Raw genomic sequence first — 14,398 nt, forward strand, 5'->3', positions numbered from 1 at the left:
AATTCTTATGCCATATTGTACCAGCTGTCTACTTTTCCTTTAGTTGAATCTTCAGCCAGTCCTTCAGTTAAATCTATGAGCTTGTGTTTAATGAGCCATCTATTTTTGAATTCTATCATTGGCGTGGTATTTGCCTTAGGACTAATTTTCCCACTTGTCATAAAACACAATTTGAAGGAATAGAAGATATTTACTTGTTCCCAGTGGGTCTGAAGAGTTCTATTCATTTTCAATAAATCTGATTTTTAGAAACTGTAGAAGATATAATCACTTCACCTATGGGCCACAAGATCTTTTTCTTATTTCTTTGTCCCCAATGTTCAGGACTATTTCATTTAGTTACAGTATCCTAATGTTGAGAGAGCTGCAGTCTTAGTCTGTTTTCCTGTAGGTAATCTTCATCTTGAAACTTGTAAGTTGTATTACCCTCTTTTGGCTTTTAGCCACTTTTCCACCTTAATCATTTTTTCACCATTTTTATTTTTCTATCTTAAGCTAATTTTCTGTTTTTCCTGATATCTCTCTCTCTCATCCCCTTCTGTTTGATTTTTTCCCTTCCCTCTCTTTCTCTCGTTTCTCGTATTTTCTCTAGTTTGTCTTTCCTCTTTTCTCCCTTTTTCCTATCTCTTTTTGTTTCTTTCTCTACTCTTTTAGAGTCCTTGCTTGTAAATTTCCCTGTTAGAGTCACATATCTATGTGTGCTTGTTTGGGTACCTTTCACTAGGTTATTAGTAGCCAGATATTTCTACAAGGAATATTTTAGTACAATTTCCACCTGCTTTACTCTGTGATGTGTTTTGTCTATCAAAGGCAGAGTTCAAAGTAAATTTGACTATTTGTTATTAAAAACAAGTACTGGAGACTTCAATGCTTTTTCTTGTTTCATTGATTATTAGAGATAAGTAGGAAAAGATGAACACATTATTTGCAGAATAAATCAGTAGAATCTCTTCAACATCTACTAAACCATACTTCTTAGTATGATTCAAGGTACTGACTTTTGATATTTCAAAAATTGGGATCTAGTTCCCTTATATGCCCTTATGAAAGTTATTAATAACTAGAATATATCTCATCCTGGTATATAATTTTACCTTCCTGTGGGTTTAATTAATGAAGAATTTATTTTATTTCTATTTTTAATTTATGATTGAAAAATTAAATTTGTTGCAATACTTGGTACACTTACCTTATCTATATATGACATATAAGATGCTCCTGTTTTTTAAATGCAAAAATAGTATAACATTAAATCCTGATAAGTTAAAAGACTATGCCTTTTTATTGTAATATCCACATTGTCACACTAGATAGAGGTAAAATATTTTAGCCAGAAGATGTGTACACTTCCTATCTACAGAGTTATCTATTGAGGAGCCAGTAAGAAGTCTAAAGTGGAAGATTTATTTTTAATTTACTTCTGCATCTGCAATAATGGCTGGTTTTTACAAAGTATTATAGCAGCAGATAAGGTAATTGTGGTCTCAGAAAAGAAGGCAAGGAAACTTCCTGTTCATCTGTTTAGCATGGATCTAGATTTTATACTTCTTGACTCAGTTATTCCACCAGCTTAAGAAGGGGCATCCTAGCATCATTCTTTAATCTGGCCTGTCCTCAGATGTTGGTATTGTTTTAGTATGGCCCTGTCTCAAAACTGCTATCCCCAAACAAAAAAGTATGCAGCTAGGGTGTTGTACAGAGATCACTTTATGTAGAGTTTAAAGTCAGGACTGGTAAGTAATCTCTGCTACTTACTTACTGTGTAACACTGAACAATACTTCCTCTCCTTGCCCTTTCTTTCTGCACATGTAATACTAGGGATAATACCTAACAGAATTATAAGGATCAAGCGAGGTAATAAGTTGCTAGCATTTAATAGCTAGCTTCTCAGTAAATATTTATACTCTATAAAGTCTTATGTTTCTACTCTAATGTAATCCTGTATCTTCCTTGTTTGGAGAGTGTATACCCACCTAACTTCTAAACTTTCTGAACCTTATGTAAAATTAAAGTGAACAATTCATGCCCAGTTGTTCTGAATAAATAAATCCAACTGTCGCATATGAAATGGAGGCTTTGGATTTTCAGAATAGAGGAGTTCACCATAAAAATCATGTTTGAAACCAATCACAGCTTTTCATCAGGATCCAGTTTTTTCTCTCTTCAAACTTTTAATATAAGCCGAGGCTCTTGAACTACCTGATCACTGGCTCCTTTTGATTTGACCAGTATCTTAAGTAAGTTCAACGGACATTTATTGAGAAACTACAAATTATGAAGGAGGTGGCTAAAACCTTTTTAATAAGGAACATTAGCTCTCTTGACAATCTGGAGAAAGAAACTGACCCTATAATTCATTACAGTTTTAATGATAGTAGATGATTTTTCCTGGTAAAGATATGTGATGTCTATAGCTATTTCTCTAGGAACTCTGTAACTTCATTCAACCAGCTAGCGAAAGACAATTTAAGAAGAGAGTGTTAAAAGAAAAACTTTAGACAAATTAAGTTATACAGAGTTTATCTGAGCAAAGGATTCATGAATCAGGCAACATTCAGAACCAGAAACAGTTCAGAGAGCTCTGCCCAGCAGTGGGTGTAGGAAGCTTTTATAGGCCAAACAAAAGCAAAGTAGAGAAATCATCTGATTGGCTACAGCTAAGCAAATACCTTATTTAGCATGGTGTGATTAGTTTGCTGTCTATGATTAGCTGAATCTCAGCTGTTTGTGATTAGCTGAAACCAGGCTGTTACAAAAAATCTCCTGAATTAGGCTTTGGTTTGTTTACTAAGTTAGGTAGCAGTTTGTTACTAGGAACTCAGAGTAGGGGGACAGCCTTAGGCTAATGGCGTCCTGTTTGTTTAACAATAGTGTGTTGTTTGATTTAATGAATTTGTTAGTCTTAAGCCATTGAATAATTTGGTCATATTGTCACCTACTCATGGAAATGGATCCCTCTCATAATTGAAGATCTTAAATTTATTTCTCTTTATTATGCTGTTTATAAAATATTAAAAACATAATTTCCAGTTTATTTATTGATTACTTAGACCTGGCAAGATTACTTAGACCCGGCAAGCTATGCTGGATTTTATATCTTTTCCTATATTTCCAACATGTATATCATGTTTGATGTATATCATGTTTGAAATACATGCTTTTATAGTAAGCCTAACATGCTTTAACAATTTAACGTGATATCATGTAAAAGCCTGTAATACTTTAACTGTAAAAGCCTGTCATACTTTAACAATGTAACATGATATATTAAATATTTAAAGCATGACAGGCTTACTGTAAAAACCAAACAATAAATAAGTGTATAAAACATGTTCCCTTAACACACACATAGAATAATTATTTACTGATTTGTTTCCAGTAAGTTCTGTTTTAATATCTTTATATATATGTAAAGTCTAGGTCACATGAGTTTGTTAAATAATCCTGGTAGGTTATCTGTTACGTAATCTTCATAATCTTATTAGATTATTTCCTAACTCACCCATTCTTATCCCAAAAGATCAGATTCGTTGTCATCATATTTATATTTTCTACTTAAGCTTTTTTGGTCTTTTCAAATTATCGTTTCCCAATTTGGCCATAATTCACATTGCAAAATTATTGAGAATCATGAGCTTTTATATGCTTTCATGATCTACTATATAGGCTTTTAATTTTTTTTTTTTTTTTTTTAATGGAGTCTCACTCTGTCGCCAGGCTAGAGTGCAGTGGCACGATCTCGGCTCACTGCAACCTTTGCCTCCAAGGTTGAAGTGATTCTCCTGCCTCAGCCTCCCGAGTAGCTGGGACTGCAGGCGCCTGCCACCATGCCCAGCTAATTTTTTTTTGTATTTTTCAGTAGAGATGGGGTTTTACCATATTGGCCAGGATGGCCTCGATCTCTTGACCTCACGACCCACCCACTTTGACCTCCCAAAGTGCTGGGATTACAGGCATGAGCCACCGTGCCCGGCTGGCTTTTAATTTTTTATAATGACTTTCACTTCATATGTATTCACAGTTCTCTTTCCCATTTATGTCTTTCAAATATTTTTGGAGTAGGAGACCCTAACTGCAGAAATCTTTTACAACTTGTGAACTGGGCATTGACATAACTCATATATGCCCTTCCCTGTTAGGCTTTCCTTGCATTCTTCTGTTGATTTTAATAAATTAAGAGAATATACATATTCTCCTGTAGCAAATGATTATTTTGTTCCTTAGACATATTACTGTGAAAACAAAGAACAAAAAGTATATATCTGTCTCGATGTACATTCATGTGCTTCTGTATATACAACATACATATATTTGTTTTTTGGATAATGCTCATCTCCTTCTATGTATCACACACTCTGTTGCCCAATGACTACTGGATAAATTATTATTAACACAATACTGGGCAAATGCATAGATTAATCATTTATTACTTCTGATCATTGATACAAAATATAAGATTGTAGAAAATTAACAAATTCAAGATTTCTGAATTTCCTTTTGATTTGCCTTTACTTGATATCCAGTCTCATTTACAGATGTTTATATTTAAAGTTTAAAAATGTCAAATAGTTAGATGTTGAATTTAGTAGATTTTCCCAAATGCCCAGGACATAATTCCTACAAGTTTAATTTAAATTATGTTTAACAATGGCTGGGCACAGTGGCTCACATTTGTAATCCTAGCACTTTGGGAGGCCGCAGCGGGCAGATCACTTGAGGTCGGGAGTTCGAGACCAGCCTGGCCAACATGGTGAAACCACATCTCCACTAAAACTACAAAAATTAGCCAGGCATGGTGGCTGACACCTATAATCTCAGCTACTTGGGAGGCTGAGGCAGGAGAATCACTTGAACCTGGGAGGCAGAGGTTGCAGTGAACCAAGATCGTGCCATTGCACTCTAGCCTGGGCAACAGAGTGAGACTCCATCTCAAATAAATAAGTAAATAAATATTATATTTAACAATGGAAAGGTAAAGATTAAACTACAGATTTTTGTATAATTAGAATGAATGACTCTTACTGTCTTGGGTTCTTATTTTGATTAAGCCACTTGTATGTAAAAAATTATCTTCTGAGAAAGAGTAATAGCTGTTAATTGGATTAATGTATCTGTTGAGTTACTTTCGATCTTACTGTGTGATGTTAATGAGTCTAGGATTCTAAGATAGGGCTTAGTCATGGCCTTATAAAGACAGAACTCTTATAGATCGGTTACCGTTACTGCATGACTACAAAATATTTGTCAGATGGAGCTATCAGTCACATTGGAAATCAGGTAAAAATGAGGAAACCAAACCCATTCTTAGCCATTACTGAAACAACCGAATTCGTTTCCTCCTAGATAGTGGATTTGTAGTCATTTTTCATGCAAAGAACATATTGTAAGGTACAGTTCTTAATATTTTATGAATGAGGTACTTAATTTTGGGTTGTAATTTTTATTATTGCTTCAGAACATCATGTACCAAATTCTATTTCCATATTCATTGGCATTTGGTTAAGCAAAGTTATAAACTCCGTAATTGTTCACTAACTGTGACAAATTAAAGGGGAGAAAGGCTCTAACACTACTTTGGATTCAGAAAGCGATATTCTAAAAAGAACCTCAGTAGGTCACACAGAAAGCTCATTTCATGTTACTATTGTCAGAAGCTGCTTTTACAGAGTTTTTTCCCTGTAGTGGGTGGTAGTGTTGGAGAGTATTGTAAATGTGTACTGTCAGACTTTTTCAGTCCTTAACAATATTCGGATGAATTCTATGTCTTTTTGCTTATGGGTATTTTATACTCTTTGTAACTATTTCTATATATAATTTTTTTTAATTTAGAAATACTAACAAGTTTTCTTATGATGAAAAATCAGTGTCAGAAACTCATCTTGAGCTATCATTCAACTTAAAAAGTAAGTCTCCTACCTATTGGGCACAAAAAATAATTTGGAAAGGAAATGTATTTATAACTACTTTTTAAATTCCTATGTTCCTGCTTTCCTTTCTAGCTAAAGAGGTAAGATTTTGGCCGGGCACGGTGGCTCACGCCTGTAACTCCAGCACTTTGAGAGGCTGAGGCGGGAGGATCGTGAGGTCAGGAGATTGAGACCATCCTGGCTAACACGGTGAAACCCCGTCTCTACTAAAAATACAAAAAAAATTAGCCGGGCGTGGTGGCGGGCACCTGTAGTCCCAGCTACTTGGGAGGCTGAGGCAGGAGAATGGCGTGAACCCAGGAGGCGGAGGTTGCAGTGAGCGGAGATTGCGCCACTGCACTCTAGCCTGGGCGACAGAGCAAGACTCTGTCTCAAAAAAAAAAAAAAAGATTTTAATGAAAATCAAGTGAAATTTTCTGTGATACAATTAAATAGTTTACATGATCTATCTCATTAAACAAGGTTATTCTTGGAGAAGGATTTATTTTTTCTTTCCTTTTTTTTTTTTTTTTTTTTTGAGATGGAGTTTCGCTCTTGTTGCTCAGGCTGGAGTGCAGTGGCGTGATCTTGGCTCACTGCAATCTCTGCCTATCAGGTTCAAGAGATTCTCCTGCCTCAGCCTCCCAAGTAGCTGGGATTACAGGCATGTGCCACCACACCCAGCTAATTTTGTATTTTTAGTAGAGATGGGGTTTCTCCATGTTAGTCAGGCTGGTCTTGAACTCCCGACCTCAGGTGATCTGCCTGCCTTGGCCTCCCAAAGTGCTGGGATTACAGGCACGAGCCACCACGCCTGGCCAGATAATTATTTCTAATAAAATAGGAAGCCAAATCTTTTCTTCCTATACTAGGGAGTAGATAGCATAGTATTTAAGGAGAGAGAATTAGAGCCAGACTAACAGGTTTAAATCTAATCTCTTTGTGACCCAGTTTATTCTGCCATAAAGTGCAGATAGTAATAATTCTAGCTTCTTATGGTAGTTGTGAGGATGAAATAAGTTCATATATATAATATATGTAGACAAGTGCCCAACATATAGTACATGCCATATAAATATTAGATATCATTTTTATTGCACGTTACATAGCTCATATAAATGTTATCTGTTGTAATCATCATGAGTTTCCTGCAATAGTAGAATTTCCTGGTAGTTAAAAATTATTTTAACTAAGGACTTTAATACTATAAGCATTTAAAAGTAATCAAATTATAAAGTGAGAAAACTGTATTGTAAGCTGGTAAAGTGATTCTGTCACCTCATTCTTCATTTCTTAGAGGGAAAGACAAATATTTACCTGTTGTATATATCCATTCGTTACGAAATCCTATAAAATCTTAATAAAATTGATGGAGAATATATACAAAAGCAATTAAAAATGTTTTGGTAAAACCTATTGGGCTTTGCCTTTTTTTTAAACGGTCAATCTAGTTTGTTATTCAGTTACTAAAGTAAATTCTTTCCCCCCCTTCCTCCCCATTTTGAATGGAGTCGTGAATTAACATAAAATGGAGACTACATATAAGCATTCAAATCACATTTAATATACATATTTTTGAAAACCTGTAACTAAGTCTACTTTTGTGTATGTGACTAGAGATAACTGTGAAATAGATAATTTAAATTACATGTGCATCCCTATAAAAATTATTGTAAAATATATTTCTAGGAAATTAGATGGTGTTTGGCTACCTTAGGAAATAGGTATTGAGGCTGAAAAACATATCCTTTCCCTAGACTACTTATATATGGAAATAATAATTCTGTCCTGTTATGTAAAATGTAACACCAAAGCTGCAATTATCTTTTGAGTTGGTTTTATCCTGAAGAACCAAATATGAGGAAAGGTTAATAATAAGCTTTCATTAATTTTCCATTTATAACTTAATTTATCATCTAATATAATTAACTTTTTATTAGCTTAATAGAAAATGGGCCTCAAAATAGCAACTAGATGAGAGGAGTTTAATCATCTTGATGTATATTAATACAAACAGGTATTTTATTACCCAGCAGTTTTTAAACTTCTTAATTACAGGAATTTGTAATAATAATTTGTTTTTGTTGCTATATAATCTGTAATAATGTCAAGGCCATCTGTAATAATGTCCAGGCACTGAAGAATTCTGAAGTGCTTAAAAGACACTAGGTCATTATTGTTATGCCAATTTTATATCTTCATTAAGAGTAATCTGAAGATTTTCTGTTCTTTGAAAATTGGTAATAACCAGAAGTTCCCATTTCTTAACCATCTATGTAATAAAAAATTGGTATGAAGATTATGTCTGACAAATTGTCTTTTTCTTCCTGTTTTCCAATGGATTAAACAGATATGCCTTGAAAGAGGATAGAGGGAAGGTATAATGGAGATCATACTGAAGCCAAGAATATGAAGCAAAATTTAGGAGAAATGCTGGGGAGAATTTTAACCAGAAATTTAACATATTGAAAACCATTAAATAACCACTCAAGAAATTATTTTCTTGTGAAAAGAAATTCAAGTAGTATTTCATCCTTGCTTTACAGGAAAAGTTATCAAAGTCTTGACCAGTTATCAGCAGAAGTTAGCCTTTCTCAGACTTCACTGGATCCAGGCCAGTCACAAGAAGGAGATGGAAAACAAGACACATTAAATGTAATGAGTGAAGGTAAGAAAACAAAGAACTATTTGAAAATTACGCTTTTCCTGCACCATCTATATTTTGGTTGCAGATGATTGCCAGAGAATAATAGTGACATCCCTGTTAATCATGCTAGAAATTAAGCAGCCATTATGGTTAAAAATGGTCTGCCTTTGTGTCTTTCTCGTGTGTGTGTTTGTGGCTAACCTTCTCAAAACACTTGTCTTTGTTACCTTCATTTACTCACTTCCTGTACTTTTTTTACCCCTGCCAATCTAGCTTTTGTGTCACTTTAATAAAAGGACTCATCAAGGTAATCAGCTATTAACATATTGCAGAGAACTGCTAAAGTCAGTTCTATCTTATTCCATTAAACTTCTCAGCAGCTTTTGACACAACTGACCACTTCCCTCATTCTTGAATCACTCATGGTACCTGGTTTATTGAGTATTTAAAAAATCTTCAGGAACAAACATAAAAGTGTTTTATTTTTTCCTATTACTGCTTTCAGATATGCAATATCAGCCTGTCTTCCCATTGGGTTGCATCTTCCCAACATCATTTGGTCCAGTTCCCTAACTTTTCAGGCTAGTTTGAATTATATGGTCCCATTTCACTTTCTAAGACTCAACCTATTGGTTTTAAAACCAGTCATCTATTCGGTTCAAAGCTCTTTTCTTTCTCTCCTTCAGCATAGGTTAAAGCTGTTACTCCAGCACTTTGGATTGGATGAGTTCACTGGTATGATCTGGCTCTCAATCTTTTATCTTTCTTTCTTTCCTCCCAGTTTAAGACTTCGGGTATATATGGGAGCTAGGGGAAGAAAGATAATCCCCTACCTCAGGGGAACCTGCATTCCCTTAAGCCTCCAATTTTTACCCTGCCTTCTCTCTTGCAATAAATATTGGCACTATAGCCATTATCCTAGATTCTATTCTTTCTCCTTATAATTACAGTCAATTTATAAACAAGTCCTGTCAGCTCCCATATAAAACATGCTGTATACATTTACTCATAATCTTCTCTATTACTACAACCGTAGTCTCTGCCATTTGGAGCAAGATGCTTGCCCCCTCACAGTCCATTCTCCACATAGTAATCAGGTGACCTTTAAAAACTTAAATCAGAAAATATTATAAGCCTGCTTAAAACTCTCCAATGGCTTTCAATGGCAATTAGAATAAAATCCAAACTGCTTTTCCTAGCCTCCTACTTGACCTTGTTCTTGCCAGCATCTGCCTCATTTCATACCGTTCTTTTTCTTGTTCTGTGTACCACAGCAAACTGACCTAGCTATTTCTTCAGGCTGGTTCCTACCTTGACTGTCTTTGCAGTTGCTTTTTCCGCTGCCCCAAAGCTTCTTTCTTAAGGCCTTTGTGTGGTAGATTCTCTTCAAATGTCATCTTTCTAAAGAAGCTTTCACTGCCTGCCATACTGTAAATAGCCACCCCCATCCCCATCTCTGTTCCCAGCCCATCCCAGGGATGCTCTATCATACTGCCATGCATTTTATTATGATTCTTGTCTGTAAAGCCCCTCTGAACTGTAAGGTTCATGAGGGTAAAAATCTTATCCATCATTTTCACCAGTGTGACTAGAGTCTTGACACAAAATAGGCAACTTATTAAACATTTATGGATCAAGTAACCATATAATGACATAGGATGTGAGGAATAAAGTAGAAATTCATTTAACCAGCAGGCTCAGGCAGTGTAAATATTGTGTTGAACTGAATTTTCTGCTTTCTTTAAGTTGGTTGTTGAAATGTTCTCAAAGGGCCTTAATCTTAATATTTTAATATTTTAGTACTTTTTTATAAATCCAATAGTAACTTAGATTCACTGTCATAATCTATAATGAGTATATTTTAAAAGCTAATTCATACCATGAATGAATTTATTTATGATGATTCTTCATCTAAAAGACATTTAGGATTTTATTCTAATTTTTAATTATAGGTATTTTGATATCAACAGGACAAGAGTAATAATGAACATTCTGACACTATAAAAACAACTGTATTGTCTTCAATAATTCAAGGTTTAATAACAGATTAAAAGTTACTTACAGAGTTTCCATACCCAATTATTTAATAAAATGAGTAAAAATTAACCAAAAATCAACTGCCACCCAACAAGAAAGGAGGCTGCATGATAAGCATAATAGACTATAAAAAACTGGTGATCAGGAAGGAAACATGTTCTCATGAGTTAAGACTCCTAGAATTCTCAACTCTGATTTTAAAAAACTGAGGAATTTTGGACAGCTGAGGCAATGGAGTGATGCAGGTTTGAATCAGCATATCCTAAACAAATATAATTTAAAAAAGGGAACAAATAAAGCCACACAAAACCCAAGCTTTTAGCATAAACAGCAGACATGAAATAAACTTCAAATTGCCTGGGAGTAGAAAAATAAATACCAAATACAAGCAGGCTCTCATGCTCCTGTAACAAGCTGTGAGCACAGGGGTGGAGGAAAAATTGAACTGTGCAAAAGAAGGAATTGGGATGTGTGAATTTTGATTGATCAAAAATCACCTCTAGAAAGATAAAGTCAACCCTAAGTGTGAACATATGAAAACAGCATTCTGGTAAAGTACATGTAGGTTACAGAGAAGCAGTGTTAAGAAGGTAAATTTAAAGCCAGAAAAGCCATACAGTAAAAACAAACAACAACAACAACATACTTTGGCACACTGATAGAAGAAGGTACTTGCGGCAGCACTCCTCTTGAGGGGGCACGAGCTATGGGGAGTCTGTCCCTTGCAGACCCCTGACCCAGTGATGGATGAATAAAGTACACTGACCCACAGATACTCTGCTCTGCCAGTCCAGCTGAAGGTCCCAGCTGCTTACAAGCTCTCTGCTGAGTCCTGTAAACAGTTGTGACTCGGCCCTGATCAGCTAGTCAGACTGATTATTCAGTAAGATTAATTAACAAAAGCTTGAGTCAACACCATTAGAGGGTAATTGACATTGTGGGGAGTAAAGGGCACTTAAGCACCCAGAGTACATCAAAGGTTAGTCTTAAGGTCACATGAGTAAGCAAGCTAGCTAGCTAAACTACTCTGCCTTTCCTTATTACTATTTTAATTTGTTTAACTAAAGGTAAAGGGATCAGGCCACCTTTAGCCAGATCTGTTACCGAAGTTATGCAAACCTCTGGCCTTCCAAGAAGATTTGTGTCTCTTTCTGTAATTATCTCTAATATTTTTCCCACCAGCCTGATTGAACCCCAACAGGTACTCTTTTTAAAATTTCACAAACCATCCAAATCACATAGCCCTTTCCATAGAAATCCTGAGGAGCAAACACACTGTCTATGCAAAACTATTTTTTTCTTTCTTTAAAATTGAGTATCTTTATTTTTTTTTAATTTTTTTATCTCCATAAGTTATTGGGAAACAGGTGATGTTTGGTTACATGAGTAAGTTCTTTAGTGGTGATTTGTGAGATTTTGGTGCACCTATCACCTGAGCAGTATACACTGCACCCAACTGTAGTATTTTATCCCACATCCCCTTCCCACCCCTTTCCTCTGAGTCCCCAAAGTCCTTTGTCTCATTCTTATGCTTTTGCATCCTCATAGCTCAGCTGCCACTTATAAGTAAGAAAATACGATGTTTGGTTTTCCATTCCTGAGTTACTTCAGTTAGAATAATAGTCTCTAATCTCATCCAGGTTGCTGCAAATGCCATTAATTCATGCCTTTTTATGAATGAGTAGTATTCCATTTCATATATATATATATATATACACACACACACACACACACACACATACATACATGCCAGTTTCTGTATCCACTCGTTGATTGATGGGCATTTGGGTTGGTTATACCTTGCAAAACTAATTTAAAAAATCACATAAATTGAGAAAAATAATTAAGCCAATGAACTTCACCGCCCAGGAAAACAATAGTGAAGCAGGAAAAAAACGTTATAAAGCCATATAATTTTTGTATCCTATTAAAGTAACTTTTAAAATTGATACATAGTGGATATACATATTTTGGGGGTACATGTGATAATTTGATACTTTCATAAAATAAAATCATATAATTTTATTAAATATCCTCCAACAAGCAATTAGTCATAAGACAGAAACATTTCAAACTGGAAATCAAAACCTAAGAACATCAATGTCTAAGAAAGAAGAAGAAATGACGTGTCATGTGAGGAACCCAGTGGGAGGTGATTGCATTATTGGGGCAAGTCTTTCCCAGGTTGTTCTCATGATAGTGAATGAGTCTCACAAGATCTGATGGTTTTAAAAAGGGGAGTTTCCCTGCACAAGCTCTCTTGTCTGCCACCATGTGAGATGTACCTTTCACCTTCCACCATGATTGTGAGGCATCCCCAGCCATGTGGAACTGTGAGTCCATTAAACCTCTTTTTTTCACAAATTGCCTAGTCTTGGGTATGTCTTATCAGCAGTGTGAAAGTGGACTAATATAGTAAATTGGTACCAGTAGAGTGGGGCACTGCTAAAAAGATACCCAAAAATGTGGAAGGGACTTTGGAACTGGGTTAACAGGCAGAGGTTGGAACAGTTTGGAGAGCTCAGAAGAAGATAGGAAAATGTGGGAAAGTTTGGAACTTCCTAGAGACTTGTTGAATATCTTTGACCAAAATGCTGATAATGATATGGACAATGAAATCCAGGCTGAGGTGGTCTCAGATGGAGATGAAGAACTTGGGAACTGGAGCAAAGGTGACTCTTGTTATATTTTAGCAAAGAGACTGGCAGCATTTTGCCCCTGCCATAGAGACTTGTGGAACTTTGAACTTGAAAGAGATGATATAGGGTATCTGGTGGAAGAAATTTCTAAGCAACAAAGCATTCAAGAGTGATTGGGTGCTGTTAAAGGCATTCAGTTTATAAGGGAAGGAGAGCACAAAAGTTCAGAAAATTTGCAGCCTGACAATGTGATAGAAAATAAAATACCTCCTGCACATGGTGAAACCCCGTCTCTATTAAAATACAAAAAAAATTAGCCGGGCGTGGTGGCAGGTGCCTGTAGTCCCAGCCACTTGGGAGGCTGAGGCAGGAGAATGGCGTGAACCTGGGAGGTGGAGCTTGCAGTGAGCCGAGATCGCACCACTGCACTCCAGCCTGGGTGACAGAGCGAGACTCTGTCTCAAAAAAAAAAAAAAAGAGAAAAAGAAAATACCATTTTCTGAGGAGAAACTCAAGCCAGCAGAGATTTGCATAAGTAACAAGGAGCCAAATGTTAATCCCCAAGACAATGGGAGAAATGTCTAAGCCCCAAGCCTTGGTAGCTTCCACATGGTGTTGAGCCTGCAAGTGCACAGAAGTCAAGAATTGGGGTTTGGGAACCTCTGCCTAGATTTCAGAAGATGTAAGGAAATACGTTGATGCCCAGGCAGAAGTTTGCTGCAGGGGTGGGGCCCTCATGAAGAACTTCTGCCAGGGCACTGCAGAAGGGAAATGTGGGGTCAGAACCCCCACACAGAGTCCTTACTGGGGCACCACGTAGTGGAGCTGTGAGAAAAGGACCACTGTCCTCCAGATCCCAGAATTGTAGATCCACTGACATCTTGCATCATCCACCCAGAAAAGCCACAGACACTTAGCACCAGCCAGTGAAGGCAGCCGGAAGTGAGGCTGTACTCCGCAAAGCCACAGGGGTGGAGCTGCCCAAGACCATGGGAACCCATCCCTTGCATCCGCATGACCTGGATTTGAGACATGGAGTCAAAGGAGATCACTTTGGAACCTTAAGATTTGTCTGCCCTGCAGGATTTTGGACTTTCTTGGGGTATGTAGCCCCTTTGTTTTGACCAATTTCTCCCATTTGGAACAACTGTATTTACCAAGTGCCTGT

General features: G+C 36.3%; 1 protein-coding gene across 3 annotated transcripts in view; it reads left to right on the forward strand.

The window, feature by feature from the left end:
• RUNDC3B (RUN domain containing 3B) overlaps positions 1 to 14,398 on the forward strand; it is a 199,541-nt gene that overhangs the window by 178,451 nt on the left and 6,692 nt on the right. For all 3 annotated transcript variants that reach the window (XM_003252340.4, XM_003252338.4, XM_003252339.4), the window contains one exon: positions 8,454 to 8,575. In XM_003252340.4, the coding sequence (XP_003252388.1) occupies positions 8,454 to 8,575 (122 nt within the window). The remainder of the gene's footprint in view (positions 1 to 8,453; positions 8,576 to 14,398) is intronic.

This window comes from Nomascus leucogenys, chromosome 11, assembly GCF_006542625.1.
Source record: "Nomascus leucogenys isolate Asia chromosome 11, Asia_NLE_v1, whole genome shotgun sequence".
Lineage (NCBI taxonomy): Eukaryota > Metazoa > Chordata > Mammalia > Primates > Hylobatidae > Nomascus > Nomascus leucogenys.